General features: G+C 25.2%; 1 protein-coding gene across 3 annotated transcripts in view; it reads right to left on the bottom strand.

Annotated features, from left to right (window-relative positions):
- LOC111682944 (arginine kinase) overlaps positions 1-16,787 on the bottom strand; it is a 46,685-nt gene that overhangs the window by 2,079 nt on the left and 27,819 nt on the right. Inside the window, exon 1 of one of the 3 annotated variants that reach the window (XM_023444944.2) lies at positions 3,826-4,406. The exons of the other annotated variants lie outside the window; for them this stretch is intronic. Within the exon in view, the coding sequence (XP_023300712.1) occupies positions 3,826-3,977 (152 nt within the window). The 5' untranslated portion in view covers positions 3,978-4,406. Of the gene's footprint in view, positions 1-3,825; positions 4,407-16,787 lie in introns of those variants that run through there. 3 annotated transcript variants of the gene reach the window in all.

Raw genomic sequence — 16,787 nt, forward strand, 5'->3', positions numbered from 1 at the left:
ACTCTCCCTTAATAAAAAATAAAAGGAAGAGCTGCCGGACACGTGACATGCGCTTTTTAAAGGAGTGCCGCTGTCATTGTCTTTTGTATGTAATGAATACTTTTTTGTTGTTTGTTGTATACATACATATATGTATATGTATATATGTACATATATATATCCAGAGTTTAAATAGTATATAGTACAAAATTATGTATAAGTTAGATGAGTAGATATTAAAAACATGCAAATGCCGGTATGGGTAAGAATTGTGTGACCACTTTGTTTTGGATTTTTCTTTGCTTGGGGTGGAGATTTTTCCTCATCAACGCCGGACTGTTGCTTTTATGTCTGTTTGGTTGTGAGGTATGACTTTTTATGCATTTTTAGCACGCGATTTATTAAACTGGTGGTTGCTCCTCTTACTTGCTCTTGGCTTGAGCTACATATACATATGTATGACAAATCATGCATGCCTGCATAATTGTATGCTTTTCTTCTTCTTTTTTTTCTGCCATTTTTTTGTTTTAGTTAGTCCAGTATCTATATTCTACCCTATTCTTCCAGACTATAAAGTCTAAAATTAATATGACGTCAACTTTTTTCCTTTTTTGTGAAAAAGGAAAACTCCTTTCTTTTTTGCTTTAAATTAAAAGTAAAGGACTAGGAACTGCTTTCAAACATTAAAGTATTCCAAAGGGGGTTTATAGGGGGAGAGATTTTAACATTTTAGGGTGTATACTTAACTAGTCAATAAAAGATAAAACTAAACAATAATTAAGATAAAGTACAAACCTTAAACTAATATTAAAATACCACAAGTTTGAGTCACTAAGTTAATACATTCTACCTACTCTTACTAAAATAATCTAAATAAAGTTTAATTGGAAGTTTATAATTAACAAATAAGCTTCTCAAAGTCTCTCTGTCTGTCTGTCTGTCTGTCTGTCTATCTGTCCAACATTTCTTACTTTTTCTTTTAATTCTTTTCCTTGAAATCAACATCTTGAAACCAAAACCATCATAAAAATGTTGATTATGATGACAATGAGAATGATGATAATGATAAGTATGACTACGAAGACGACGTTGATGATAGTTAAACAAGATTACGAGTCTACATTATGACTGTATGACATGCTCCTTGTTAAAAAAATAAAAGTATATTGTATTATAAGTAGATGTATGTATATAAATTTGCCAAGTACTTAAACAAATTAAGTGGTCTTGTTAAATATGATGAATATTAAAATTAAGTAACTAAAGATACTGTTGTTTAAAAGAAATTGACAAAAAAATGTATAGAAAAATTTTTAAATTTTTTATAAAAATATTTTAATCATGGAGAAGAGCTACTTGTATGCATTATTAAGTTATATTTCCGTTTGCTTAAGAATACTTTCGAATATTTAAGCAATTACTTTTGAAAATGTTAATTTTTATTAAAAGTTTTTGAAATTTCAATATTTTCAACATTTTTGCAAAGTTTTCAATTGAAATTATTACAATTTAGAAATATTTAAATTAGTTTTAAGTTTATTTAGATAAATTGTTTAAGATTTTGCTTAATTTTGAAAAACTCTTTAAATTTGTACAATTTTGTAAAAAAATTCTTGAAAATTAACAAAATTTCTAGAAAATTAACAAATTTGTTCAAAATCTTAAAGATTTGAAGAAAAGTTCTTTAAAAATTTTGTAATTTCAAGAGTAATATTATTCAAAATATTTAAATATTCAAAACTTTAATTTTTTTTTAGCAATTTACCATTTTTTCGAATCTTGAAGGATTTTCAAGTCAAGTAGAGTCGAAGAGACTTAATTTTGAACATTTCTTTGTGTATGTTTTGGAAATTTTTATTTATTTTTTTTTTTAAATCTACAGCAATTTACAAATTTTTTTTTCGATTCAAATGATTTTTGTGAAATTTGTTTAAGAGAATTTAAAATTTTTAAAATGTGAACATTTTAAAAAAAATTTATTCAAATTTTAGATTTAGAATGATTTTTTTTTAAAAAAATTCTTTAAAATGTTGAGATTTTCTTTAAAATATTAAATTTTTTGGAAATTCAAAAAAATTACAAAAATTTTGATCTTTTGCAAGATTTATTTAATTTTTAAAAAATGCAAAATTTAAGAATTTTTGTAAAATTTCAGATTTTTAAGAAAATTTCTTAAAAACTTTTCCAATAATTCCAATATTTTTCAAGATTAATAATGATTTTCAAGAAGTTTTGTTTATTATTATGTTTTAAATGTTCGGAAATTTTCGATTTTAAAAGGGATATTGATCACAAAGGTGATCAATTGATCATTATTGATCACTAAGGTTTTTACTCTATTTTGTTTTAGCTTTTGAAAAACTTAAAAATTCGTTCTCTCTTAACCAAAAAAGTTATTAGTTTAATGATCATTTGAAAATGAAATGATCTTTAAGATCAGCTTTTTTCGCCTTTAAACTTTTTCATTAAATTTTTGTGGTTTTGGAAGATCTCTATTACGTACATAGTCTAAGTGATTCAAGATTATATTCGTAATTTTTAAGCTATTGAAAAAAAGCCTACAGAAAATTTCAGACTATGATCTGAAGATCATTGATCGATTGTTATTAAACGATCTTTTACATATCAGTCAAAAAAAGAACTGAATTTAAACTTCAATTCTTCTTTTAAAGCCGACAAGTTGTAGAAGACCTTCGATTCCATGGCCTTGTAATGATCGGCTTTGGGAAAGTTTTCGTTTCAAGTTTAGACAAAGACAAAAACACCTGTTGATTTTTGTGTAATAACATTTTGAACTAATCAAACCATTTTTAAGTTAAAATAACTGTTCACAATCAAAATTTTGAAGTTTTTATAGTTCATTAGTGGTTTTCAGTAGTTTAAAGACAAAATTTTTAATGTTAAGCCAATTTTCAAAACAAAATATAGTTTTTATTTAAAATCTTAAAGGATTTCTTATAGCAGATTCAAATTTTATTTAAAAATTCAAACATTTTCATTTAATTTGTTAAAGATATTGAAAAATTGTTTAGAAAGTGTGTTATACATCAATTTCTATAAAAAATTGATTTTAAAAGTTTTAAAATTTTGATAAAACCTGAAAATCTTGCAAAAATTTCTTTAAATTACATAAAAATGTTCAAAATTTTAAAAGCTTTTTGAATTTCTTGAAAAACGTTTATTTTAAAAGGAATTTCTTAAAAATAGCAACAAAAATTTCAAAATCATTAAAAAAATAATTTCAAAATTTTGAAAACACTTTCAAAACCTGAAAATCTTTTAAAAATTTCTTTAAATTACATAAAAATTTTCAAAATTTTCTTTAAATCATTGAAAAATGTTTATTTTAAAAGGAATTTGTTTAAAATAGCAACAAAAATTTCAAAATTTCATTTTAAGTTAAAGTTTAAGCATATGGTGTAAAACCCGGAACTTTTTTCTATATAGTATTAATATATAAAGACATATGTTGCTGACCCCTCCCTAATTTTTTTTATTTAAACAAAAATTTTCAAGTTTTTCACAATTTTTTGTAAAGTTTTAATAAAACACAAAACAAAATGGGTAGAAAAAGTCTACGAAACAGTTTTTAAAAGTTAAAAATACTGAAAACTAAAAAAAATTAAGTAATAAAAACCTGTTACAAATTTCCCTCTTTTTTTTCAACAAGAAATTTTAAGCTTTCTAATAATATATAAAAAAAATTATAGAAATTTTAATTTAAAAAACATATTTCTTAACAATTTCTTATTTTTGTTTAATATAAATTGAAAATTTTAGTAAAATATTCTATAAAAACCCAAATCTATGCAAAAAAGCAATTTTTTTGAAAATGAAAATACACACCCTTCTGCATTAGTGGTAGCATCACCATTTGCCTCAGTTGTAGTGGCGGCTGATGCTTTGTCACCGTCAGCGGTGTTTTCAGTAGCATTAGCGGCGTTAGCATCACCATCAACCACTTTGTCCTTTTTATCCTTGGATGCGCAACCGCCCATTTTGTATGAGTTTTGTGTTTTTTGAAGAGTGTAAGAGTTTTATTTAAGATATAGAGGTAAAAGTTTTTTTTATAAAAATTTGGCGATTTTGGTCACAAAAGTTACAGTATGTAAGTTTTTTTTAGTTTATGATAAAAAATATAGTTTTTTTTATTTCTAAAAAAATGTTTTTCGTTTTTGTGTCTACTAGTTTTTAAGCTTAAATTAATTAGCAGGTAAAAAAATTAAATCACACTTTTTTGGTTGTTGCTTCCTTTCTTTTAATATATATATTTTAATGATATATATGTTTTTTTTAATATACTTTTTTGAGAATTAAATTAGCGGAATGTTTTCTTGGGATTGCTTGATTGTTGGTTTTCAACTAGGGCGCTGTCTTGTAAGAAAATGTGTGTTATTTTTTTTAGAAAATTGTTTATTTTAAAGAGGGGATTTCTTTTTTTGAAAAAGTGGTGGGTTGTATGTATGATTTTTTTTAAACTATTTTCTAGTAAATGTAAAAAAGTTTATTTTTTTAATATTTTTTATGCAAAAATCTAGTTTTTTTCCTTTATTTTTTTAACTGTTAAGTTGTTTTAATTAAATGATTCGTTGGTTTTCTTTATAAGGACGTTATAATTTATGATTTTCGTTTATATTTCTTTTAGATATTTTGACAAAAAAATTCACAACTTTTTTTTCTTTTGCTATTTTTACGGTTTGATTTGTGCAACTGTTTTGATTTATTTAATAAATTACTATTTTTTTAAATTTGTGCGTTGGGTTTTTTATTTTTTTTTAATTTATTTATTAATTTCTATATAAATTTTGTTAGAAAAAATTAAAGTAATTCTTTTGACGAAAAAAACTCTTCATTTGCTTGCTTTGCCGCGCCCAAAAGTATACTATATACTAGACAAAAAAATTGCTGGTTTTTAATATAAAAATTATTTTTTTGCTGCTTTTCCTTTTTAGCTGCTGCTTCTTTAGTTAGAATTTTGTTTCAATTCTTTCTTTTTATTTTCAATTTTTTATTTTCTTCTTTCTTTTTTTTGATGTAATTTAGCAAGCGCGCGCTTTACCGACAACAAACGAACACACTCGGAAATTTATAAGGAACTAAACTTCCAAATCCTGTCGCTACTAGTGTTAAGCTGTTAAAGTCTGGTTGGAAATTAAAATTTGTAATGAACGATACAACAACGTCTAGCTTGTTCTAAAGTATCTCGAAAAATATGGTGGTGGCTGCATACATATTATCTACATGTACATGTATGTTATGTGTGTAAGTTTGTATGTGTATGAGTGTGTTCTAGAGCAGCCGGCATACATTTAGCGCAAGTGTATTTTTATACCGTTAAATGCTGTATGTTTATGCTGTTTAATACTTGGGTGCACCATTAGTACTTAGTACACTTTATAAGCAGGGCTGGGAATGTCTACATTTTAGGCTGCTATAGTTATACACTTGGGTCGTCCTTTTGGTCCCTTTGTCATAATTTAAAATTCATAATTAAAAACCTTTTGCATTACAAAAATATATACATTTTTTTTAGTTTGGTACTTTTTAATTATTTTGCGGTTTTGTTTAAAAAGTACCTAGAGTTTTTAGAAGTTTGATAATACAAGATATTTCTTTAGTTTATTTATAATATTATTTTTTAACCACAAATTCTGATACAAAACCTGGTACTTTTTTATTTCCCCAAGTACCAAAGCGTAAAATTACTTTAGTTTAAAGAGAATCAACTATTTTTTCTTTATTTTTAAACAAAATCACAGTAACATCCCTTTAAATTCTTTTAATTAAACTAGAATTACAAATCTGGTACTTTACATACTTTCTAAAAGTACTTTTTCTTTAAAATTCATAAATATAAAACGAAAGAAAGTATTTTTTTTAAGAATTAAATAAGAAATATCTTTAATATTGCTTACAATTTAAGAAAAACATTAAAATTCATTCTATTTAGGTTTGAACTTTGGTAATTTTTCTTCCTAAGGTCCTTTTTTGTAAACTTCTTGGTTTTATTTGTACTTTGGTGCTTTTTCTTCTCAAGGTACTTTTCGAAAACTTTTTGGTTTTACACAACAATAGAACTTTTCGATATTAAACAGATTTTTACTAAAATTTCAAATTTTTTTATATTTTGGTTAAAATTTTAAAATTGGTACTTTTTTCCCTAAAGTACTTTTTAAATTTTGTTTTATTTTAATTAAAAATTTAATTTATTTTAAACAATTTATGGAAAATATTTTGAAATTTTAGAGAAAACTCTTAATTTTTTTCAAATTTATTTCGATTTCTGTTTTAATATGAAATTTGGTACTTTTTTCTTAAAGTACTTTTTCTTTATTTTAATGAGAAATATGACTTTCTTCTCAAAAATTTATTGCAAATTCATAAATATTTTACAAAAATTTCATAAAATTTATCAAATTTCTTAAATTTTAATGTAAATTTGCTCTATGGTACTTTTTTCCATTAAGGTACTTTTTTAAGTTTCTTTTAATTTCAATCAAAAACATGACTTTTTCTTCAAGAATTTATTGCCAATTTCTTAATTTTATACAAAAATTTCCTAAATTTTCCAATTTCTTTGGTTTTAGTTCAAACTTGAAGTTTGGTACTTTTTCCTTTAAGGTACTTTTTTTTATCAATTTTCTTTGGTTTATTAACAAATTTAAAACATTTTTAAACAATTTTTAACAATTTTTTTCATATTTAAACAAAATATCTTAAAATTTTGGATTTGTTTTTTTAATTTTTATTGAAAATTTTGAAATTTGGTACTTTTTTTCTTCCCAGGTACTTTTTAGTTTTTCTTGTTTATTCACAAATATTGAAGTTTTAAATTTTTGATTTTTTTAAATCTAGATTTATATTTTCGTTTTTTTTTTCGTTTTTTTTTTTGTTTCCAAATTTTGACATTTCCCTTCTCTGTTTAGTTCTTTTTACAAATTTTAAATTGTGCTCAATTTTTGCTATTGTAGTTGTCATTTATCTGGGTGGGTGTTTGTTCGTGTGTATGTTGTCATGATGCTCGGGTTTTAAATATTTCCTATTTGAATTAAATTTGAGCGTAGGGTGACTTTTGTTTATCGGAGAGAATACAGTTAGAAAGAGCAGAGAGAGAGCAATTCTTAAAAGGGTGGCTGCTGCTAGCATTATTTAGTTTTTCTTATTTTTTAACAAAAAAAAATTATAATTAAATAAATATTCTTTATTGTTAATCTGTTTTTTTTAACAATTAAATGCCGGTTTATTGTAAAAATCCAGCTACCAGTAGGATTTGAGTTTGGAGTAATAGGGGATTGATTGTCTATTGTCTAGGAAAGTGGTCGGTAAACTTTGTATAATTTTTCCAAATTTATGTTTCAACAAATGTGTTTGTTTGTTAACATCGGGAAAATATGTTCATTTTGAGAAATATTTTTAATAAATTTTAAAGTTTTTATAAAAAATTTGGTTTTTTAAAGTGAATATTGAAATTTTTGTTATTGTTAATATGTTGATTTTTAAAGAAATATTATTAAAATTTTCTAAACATTTTTCCATATTTTTTGGTTTAAGTGGAATACTTTATACCGCACTTTTTTATTATTTGCATATTTTAAAGCATATATTGTATTGAATCCTTTTTTAATATTGTTTATCATAAAACTCTATGTCTATACATTTTATGACAAGTGTCTCTCTCTCCCCCTCGTTTTTTTTATTTTTATAGCCGATAAAAGCAATAAAAATTAATTTCTTGTCTTTATTTTTATACATAAAAACATGTACCAAAACCATAAATCTTTAATTACACCCCATAGACATAAACTCAAATATTATGGCAAAAACTACTATAACTATATCTACAACTATAATATTTCCTTTCAATCTTTATAATTTTTTCCGCTATTTTGACACACACCAAAAAAAAAAAGAAAGAAATCATATTGATTGCACTGATTAAAATCCCCAAACGATAAATAGATTTAATTTCGTTATAACTATAACATTGCAAAAGAAATTGGGAGTCTGCTTAGAAAAGTTTTTTCATGATTTATTGCTAGAACTAAGCAGGGTAATATAAACTTATCAGCGCAAACACACTTCAATAAATCTTGACATTTTTTTATTTTCTTGTTGTTCCTTTTAGTAAAACTACTACTACTAAAAAGGACCTTTTTTCTTCTAAATTTATTTAGTAAAGAAATGTTAAGAAAATAATATGGACAACTTAAGCTGGATTATTGTTATACAGTGATGACACACATATATGTATAACGACAAACCGGATAAAGGATTTCAACCCCCTCCCCCAAAGCCCCTTAAGGCAACAAGCTTTTAGTTTTCACACAATAAATTATGGAATTTACAATATGACTACAACACTACTATACCACAATTAACCCGGAATTTGTTAAGGCTTTAAAAGAGGGATGTCGTTGTCTATGATTCATTTAGGGCATTAAATAGAAAGGCTAGTCTTGTTTAACAGGGTGGCAAAATCGAGGTGTGGGTTGTGTCTTTTGGGGGTTGTTGTCATTTTTTTGTTTGCTATTAGAAAAAAACTGTACTATTTTAAGTTTTATTAAAATTGGTAAAAGAAAGTAAGAATGTTTGCAATTTCTATTGAAATAATAAATTTGGTACTTTTTTGTGATGGTGTAAGGTACTTTTTACCCGTTACTTTGGTTTAAAAAGTAATAAAACTTTTTTAAAAGAAGTTATTGCAAAAACTTTATTATCCTTTAAAAATTTTGCAAAATTTTCCTCCATTATAGTTCAAATTTGTGTTTTGATACTTTTTTTGCCTGTTAAAGTACTTTATAAACATAATTTTCATTTGTTTATTGGAAATATTTTGAAATTGTACAGAAATCTTTTTAAATTAAAAAAAGAAATTTTAAGTTTTCAAACTGTTAAAACGTTATAAAACTAGTTACCATTATAGCTACTGGTAGTGTAAACATTCATTAGGGTGACCCATTATGTCTAGATAATAAAGTCAAAGCAAGCTTTTTAAAACTTCTCATATTTTATATAAAATTTGTAAACTTAAAATTTTTGCAAACATTTCTTTTTTTTTTGTTTCAAACATAAGTTTCATTTTTTTTTGATAAATAGTTTTCAACAAATTTATTATTTATTTCATTTCACAATGAAAACAAAAATAATAATAAACTTCACTTATAAAAAACACTATGCGTTTTGTCTTTAAAAAATTTTCTTTACGCTCTAGTTTTTATGAAAAACTATTGTGTTTTTTTTTCTCTCAATGATTTGCTAACATGCTTTATATTAATTATTAGTTAAGAAAAATAAACAAAAAAAAAAAAAACAAAAACAAAAAGTAAATATTATTAATAATATTAAATATTATTAATTTCTCTAAGTGTATTTAAGATATTTGACAGTTGTTTACAATTAGTTTTTAAGGTTACTTCACACGATCACACTTTACGTTACACACTTTAAGTCTAATGAAAATGTAAAATGAAATTCCATCCGCATAACAGAAAAGAGAATAAAAGTCATCTGATTTATATATACGATTGATATAAAACTATAACAAAGTTAGATGGAAACAGCTGGTTTACTTTTTTTGTATGTGTTTTACATAAAAATACATTCCTGATCTAATGCAACTTGTTTTTTGAATCATTACAAAAACTGAAGACTGTCAAATTTTCCATCCGCATTCTCTTTTAAAATGTAAGACCTGGTTCACACTGGGAAACTTTTGTAGAGAAACTTTTGTGAGAGAAAGAGATGGTTGATATTTTTTTCCATCTTAGACACAAAAATCAAATGTTTCCCAGTGTGAACCAGGTCTTACATGTTGCGTTTAGACGATCCCATCCATATTCTTCTACACAAAATTTTGACATATCATATTACTTGAGTGATCGTGTACAGAGGGCTTTAGTAGTTTTCTCTTTCTAGTCATTGTTTTTAAATGCTTTAATTGACATTTAAACAGTTACAATAAAGACTAGTTTTTTCCCCAGTGTATTTTTAGTTATTTGACAGTTTAGTATTTGTTTTAAGCCTAGAGATGCTACTTTGCTGCTAACATTTGTTATTGTTGGTGTTGTGTTTATTCACTCAATTTGTAGAATTTGACTTTTATTTAGGGGTCTTTTGTTTTGTTGTTTGGTATTTTTTTTTTCTAAATTATTTAATTGCATTTCAATTGTCTATTTTAATTCTACCACACCACCATATTTATGCATATGTACTTTCTATCTTACACACAATACATATGTTCTGAAATATTCTCTACTATTGTCCATTAAAATCTTTCTCACCCTGTCTATCTTTACGTTGTGTTATATTTTTGACAGCTTTAACAACATAAATTATATGGGGATGTTACAGTTTGTTCTAATGTTTACTTAGAGGATGGATGGATGACGCATAGAAATTGACAGTTAAGTAAAAGAGTGTGTTTTTTTTTTGTATTTTTCTAATGGTAATTGTTTAGAAGTTTAGGGATTTTGTTTGGAAAAGTTTTTTAAGGGACGTATCCTAAGGGATTTAGTTTATCAGGGAAAATGTTTGAGGGAGAGTTTGCTAAACTAATTAGAAAATGTTTGGCAAACACTTTTACTTGTTTAAAGTTAAACAAATGATGCAATTAAAACGTTTTTAGAGCATATTTGCTTAAAGTCGACTTTTTTTGAAGTTTATTTTTTTAACACTATTCAGATGTATCTAAAGTCTTAAAGCTGGCTTTACACGATCACACAAGTAATATGATCTGTCAAAATTTTGTGTAGAAGAGTATGGAAATGTAATGAAACCCATTAACCCATTACACATTGAGAGAGAATACGGATGGAAAATTTGACAGTCTTATGACTCTCTTCATTTTTCGAAATTATTAAAAAAAACACGCAGGTCGTATTCGATCAGGGATGTATTTTTATGTAAACACACACAAAAAAAGCAAAACAGCTGATTCCATCTTACATTGTTATTGTTTTATACCAATCGTCTAAACACAAAAAATATAAATCATATGACTTTATTATCTTTTTTTTGTTATACGGATGCAATTTCATTACGTACGTAAAGTGTGGTATCCTTAAGACCTGGTTCACACTGGGAAACTTTTGATTTTTGTGTGTGAGAGAAAGAGAAAGAAACTATCTCTTTTTCTCACTCACAAAATCAAAAGTTTCTCAACAAAGGTTTCCCAGTGTGAACCAGTACTAAGCAAACAATTGTCAAAAGGTTTTACAACTCCTATTTACAAAAGACAAACACTTTTCTTTATATCAATTAAAAAAAAAAGCCTAATTATAATTTCTTCTATATGGCAACTTTAAAATATCATAACACTTGAAGAAAATAATGTGCGTTAAGTGTTAACTATATAATATAAAGAACATTTCCGTACTTGAAGACTCAACAAGGATTTTTTTTTTCAAAATAATAACAAAACTGACATAGAAATAATAATTTAAACATACTTTGAGATATACACATACATATATCCACACATGTTTTCTTAATTAATAGTTGGATAAAATATATATAGAAAACACGCACAAAAAAAGGAAGCTGTTGAATAAACATTCTTTCAAATATTGTTTTTGAGGTTTCCAAAGAGCGGGCACAGCACAGCAACGCACCGCAGCACACACTTGATATCATAACAAATCAAAGATTGTATGGAGTGTATGGAAACCCAAACAACAGGCATTTAGGTGTTGAACAATCTATATCCTGTCTTTAAATATAAAAATATACAAAGGAAAAAACACTTGACTTATTTATAAAAATCATACAAATAAACTATAAATATATACAGTATTGTACAAAAATTAAACTCCTTTTCACCACTAACAAAAACATATACACCTCTATCGCTAATAGAAGTGAAAATTTTGTTCTCCAGAAGGAAAAATTGCTATCGCGAACTTGTTGTGAACAATTCATTTACAATAGTTGATTTTGTATAGAAAAGCTGTTCAATGTTTACAAAATTTCATCAACATTTCACGTGAAATTATGATTGGCGATAGGGGTGATAGTATTTGCATAGTAATAGTTGTTTAATTTTTTTATAATACTGTATATAATAATGTTTAACATCTCTCGTGGAACCAGGCAAACATACATATGTACATATTGCCGGTATGAGTAGTTCAAAGTACTGTATAGGTTATGGGCTTTATAAATAATTGGTTTGGTGTCAAGGAGTGAGAAACTTTTATATAGTATAGTTATAACTCACTAATAAATATAAAAACCTGGGCAATGGTTAGAGAAATAAATACATATATACTCAATAGCAAGGGTTTAGAGTTTGTTAGAAAACTTGTAGAGTTGATTTTGGGTAGTGGGTTGGTTGGTTACTTTAGTATAAACTATTAAACAGAGTATATGTGCGTATAGAGAGATAGAGAGAGAGTAAATTTTACTCAATATTAAAAGTATTTAGGGTGTGAGCAGTTTGGAATAATGGGAATATTATAGAGGAGGTCAAAGTAAAATATGACTCAAGTTATTAAGAAAATAAGCGGGATATTGTAGGTAAAAACATTCCTCAGATTCACTAATACCCAGCAGTTCGACAAAGTGGCAATGTATTCGTAAGACAGTGATTTTCACTGTCGTCTAACGTCGTCACGGTTGTACTTACTCTTTGTAAACGAGGGCCAAGATAAACGTCACTTTAGTGTACCCTTTCTAGGGGAGAGAATACTGTATTGTATTATTATAAAGGACACTTCACACGATCCCACTTTACGTACGTAAAGTCTAATTAAAAAGTAAAATTAAATTGCATCCGTATAACAAAAAAGAGAATAAAAGTCGTATGATTTATATTTTTTGTGTTTAGACGATTGGTATAAAACAATAACAAAGTAAGATAGAAACAGCTGTTTCACTTTGTTTGTATGTGTTTACATAAAAATACATCCCTGCTTGTTTTTTTGAATCGTTTCAAAAAATGAAAAGAGCCATTCAACTGTCAAATTTGTTTTTTAATTGAACCTGCAGTCAGGGGATACCCTCTTACTTATACGATGCATTGCGTTGGAACTAGGATAATAGGTTGTGGGAAGGAGTATAGAGGGAGTAGTGTTTGTGGACATTTGATTTAAATCTTATATCGAAAGTGGCAGGAAATACCTCTGCAGGAAATTTATTCCAAGACGATCCCATCCGTACTCTTCTACACAAAATTCTGACAGATCATATTACATGTGTGATCGTGATCGGGTTTAGGGGTGTATAGTTAAAAAAAAGTCGACTTTTGCAATTTAACTTTTATTTAAATTCGATTTTGTTTTAATTGTTGCAAGTTTGACTTTTCGAACTTTTGACGTTTAACTTTTGTTAAAGTCGACTTTTGAAGTTTCATATAGAGATCTTTTTTCGAAAAAGAATGTCATTTAATCGATTATTTATCAGAAGAAAGTTGACTTTTTAAAGAAAATTCTTTCAATAAATCAAAAATCTGTTGATAACACGTTTAGAAATATATTGTGTTTTATGTTTTTATGAAAGTTTTAATTAAAAATCTTATCTTTAAAATAAAACAAGTTTTCTAATGTTTTTTTTATTAAGGACCCAGACCGATTGTAGATAAGTTTGAAATTTTTTTTCAATACAATTCAATTAATATTATCTCATTGATTGATTTACAATTATAAAGTACTTTCATAACAATAGTTTGACATTTAATGACAGTTAAACACATTTCAGATTAGGAGTTTTAAATAGTTTCAATAAGAAAACTAATCAGGTTATATAGTAAAGATAAGAGTTTTTTTATGTGTTTTTTTGTTCAAATGTTAAAAAAAGTCTTTTGACCTTTTCTAGAATTTTAAATCTTTTTTTTTTGCAATATTTCCCATGGTAAACTAGTACATTTTAAACTGTACCTCAACCATGTTATTCTTTTGCTATTGCGTGGAGTTTAGTCATCAATTATAATATGTTATTAAATATTTACAACAAAATGTACTTAATTGTAAAATCGATTTTAAGTTCATTTAAATAAAACAAGAAAAAAAGAACAATTTTAAAACCTGCCACATGTTTTTTTTACAAATAACCCATAAATGAACAGGATTTTTTCCACCAAAAAAAAAAAAAAAAGATTAAAATAAAAACACAACAAAAAGCACAAATCAAAAAAACTAAATCCATTCCCCCTACCGCCAAAAAAACAATGGGGTGAAACTGTTGCTAATGCGTAAATTAATGACAAACGTGTTGCACAAATTTAACATTAATTTGATATTTAAGACTCAAATCCTGTCACATGCAGTTGTTTACAAAAGAAAGAAAAAAAAACATGAAGAAAGGCAAACAAAATAAAGAGTGAGAAGAGTAATTAATTGAGTGACACAAGACATTTGACAAATATTTGGCATTTAGTAGAGTAACGGTTATTTTAAGGGTTGCCTTAGTTGAAAAACCATTGAAATAGTAAGCTTTTATTTGTTTTGCTTTAATTAACCATGAAATTTATGTTTTGTTAGGTATTTTTTTAAACTTTTTTAATTAAAAATTTTTAATTTAAAAAATAACACACATTTGTTTGTTAATGTATATAATTTTAAGATTTTTCTTTAGGTTTCTTAAAAAAACTTTCACTTTTTCACAAAAATTTTCAAAAATTTATGGAATCTTAATTTCTTTCAGAATTTGTTTATAGATTTCTTTTATTTCCATTAAATTTTCATTTGATTTAATATTATTTCAATAATATAATTTGTTTTTTTTATTGATTAATAATTTCATTTAAATATTTAATTATTCACTTGTAAAAAAAACTCTGCGTGCTTAAATGTTTTAAACTTTTAACATTTATTTTTTTTAATATTTTTTTCCTTTATTTTAAAAGAAAAACAAAATTGCAACACGCGAACCGTTAATGCCAACTTATGATATTCGATTAACAATTAAAACACACGTTAACTGAAGTCTAAACAACCAGTCAGTCAACCAACCAACCAAACCAACAGTTACTCTCTCACTCTCACTAACTCTGTGTCAGTTAAAAACAAAAATCAAAGTAAAACCTCAATTTTTCAATACAATTTAGATTAGAAAATGATAACATTTCAAACTTCACTCTCTTGTGAAAAGTTTTATTTCGTTTTTTTTCTTTAAATATTTATTTAAAATTGTTTATATTTATTTTTTAAAACTCATCAGTAAATAAAGTGAAATTTAAGCTATAAAAACTAATAATAATAAATGCAATCTTACGTATCTGTTGCAAAAATTAAATAGCTTGATAAAAAAATCATAATCACTATAATAATGTTCTTAAATTATTATTTTTTTATGATTAAATGTTTATTTTTAAAGTAAGAGGGAGGAAGCGTTAAACTAATACCCTTCTTTTTTCAAGAAATATGTGTTAAAGAAAATTTCCACTTGTCAAAGTTTTAGCTATTTTGACACAGTTGTCAAAAGTTTTCTTTATAAAGGAATTTCAAGTTTTGAAGTGTTTTTTTTTTATAAAGTTTATCTCTCTAATGACTTTAATTTTTTAACTTAATTAATAATTTGTCAAGGGTTTAGGAAATGTTTTTATCAATTTGCAAAAAATTAACAATTGTCACAACTGTCAGTTTTAAACTATGTTCGATATTTATAATTAACTCCATTTTGCAATTAATTGATAAATTATCAATAATTGTTATATTTTTAATTTGAAATAGTGAATTTTAGCAAAAATTTTATTTTTATCTAAAGAGTTGGTCACATGTTTGTTTTGAAGTTGTTAAAGTTTATTAAAAAAATTATTTGTTTTTCCCACAAGAACTACAATTTATATTTTGTTTTTCTGAAATAATGAGAATATAATTTTTATAACCATAGAAAATTTGTTAAAGGAAATTTTTAATGAATTTATAATTAGAAATTTAAACATTTCACTGTTTCCTAGTTAAAAACGCATGATTATAACTGGTTTGTTCTTAAGGAAACCAGTTCTTTCCTTGGATCTAAGGAATCTAAGAATATTTTTATTTCAAAGGTTTTTTCTATAAAAAAGTGTTTTTAACTTTAATTTTAAAGAAAATATTTTGTATAACAGTTTTAAAAATCTTAAGTATAACACTTTTTTATCGAGAATATAAAAATTTGGTTTTTTCTCTGGAAAATACAAGAGTAGTAGCCGTTTTTTTTCTATAGAAAACTTGAGTATAACAGTTATATATTTGAAAATTTTGTAGAAATACTTGAATATAACAGTTTTTTATATAGAAAAGCTTTAGTATAACAGTTTTTTCTATAGAAAACTTGAGTATAACACATATTTCTACAGAAAATACTAGTTCTTTTCTATGGAAAATACTAGACCATAACAATATTTTCTATAGAAAACTTAAGTATAACAGTTATATATCAGGGTAAAAAATATGAAATACTTGAGTATAACAGTTATTTCTATGTAAATTAATAGAGTATAACAGTTTTTTCTATAGAAAACTTGAGTATAAAAATAAGTGTTTTCTATAGAAAACTTGAATATAACAGATGTTTCTTATATATCAGGGCAAAAAATTTGATATACTTGAGTATAACAGTTATTTCTATGTAAATTATAAAGTACATTCAACAGTTTTTTCTATATAAAACTCGATTATAAAATTTCTATAGACAACTTGAGTATAACACAATTTTTCTATAGAAAACTTAAGTATAACACTTATTTCTATGGAAAACACGACAATAACAGTTATTTATAGAAAATTTACTAGAGTATAACAGTTTATTATATAGAAAACATAACAGTTATTTTTAAAGAAAATATAAAGTATAACAGAGTTTTGCATAAAAATCTGAAGTATAACAGTTAT

Source organism: Lucilia cuprina, chromosome 5, assembly GCF_022045245.1.
Source record: "Lucilia cuprina isolate Lc7/37 chromosome 5, ASM2204524v1, whole genome shotgun sequence".
NCBI lineage: Eukaryota > Metazoa > Arthropoda > Insecta > Diptera > Calliphoridae > Lucilia > Lucilia cuprina.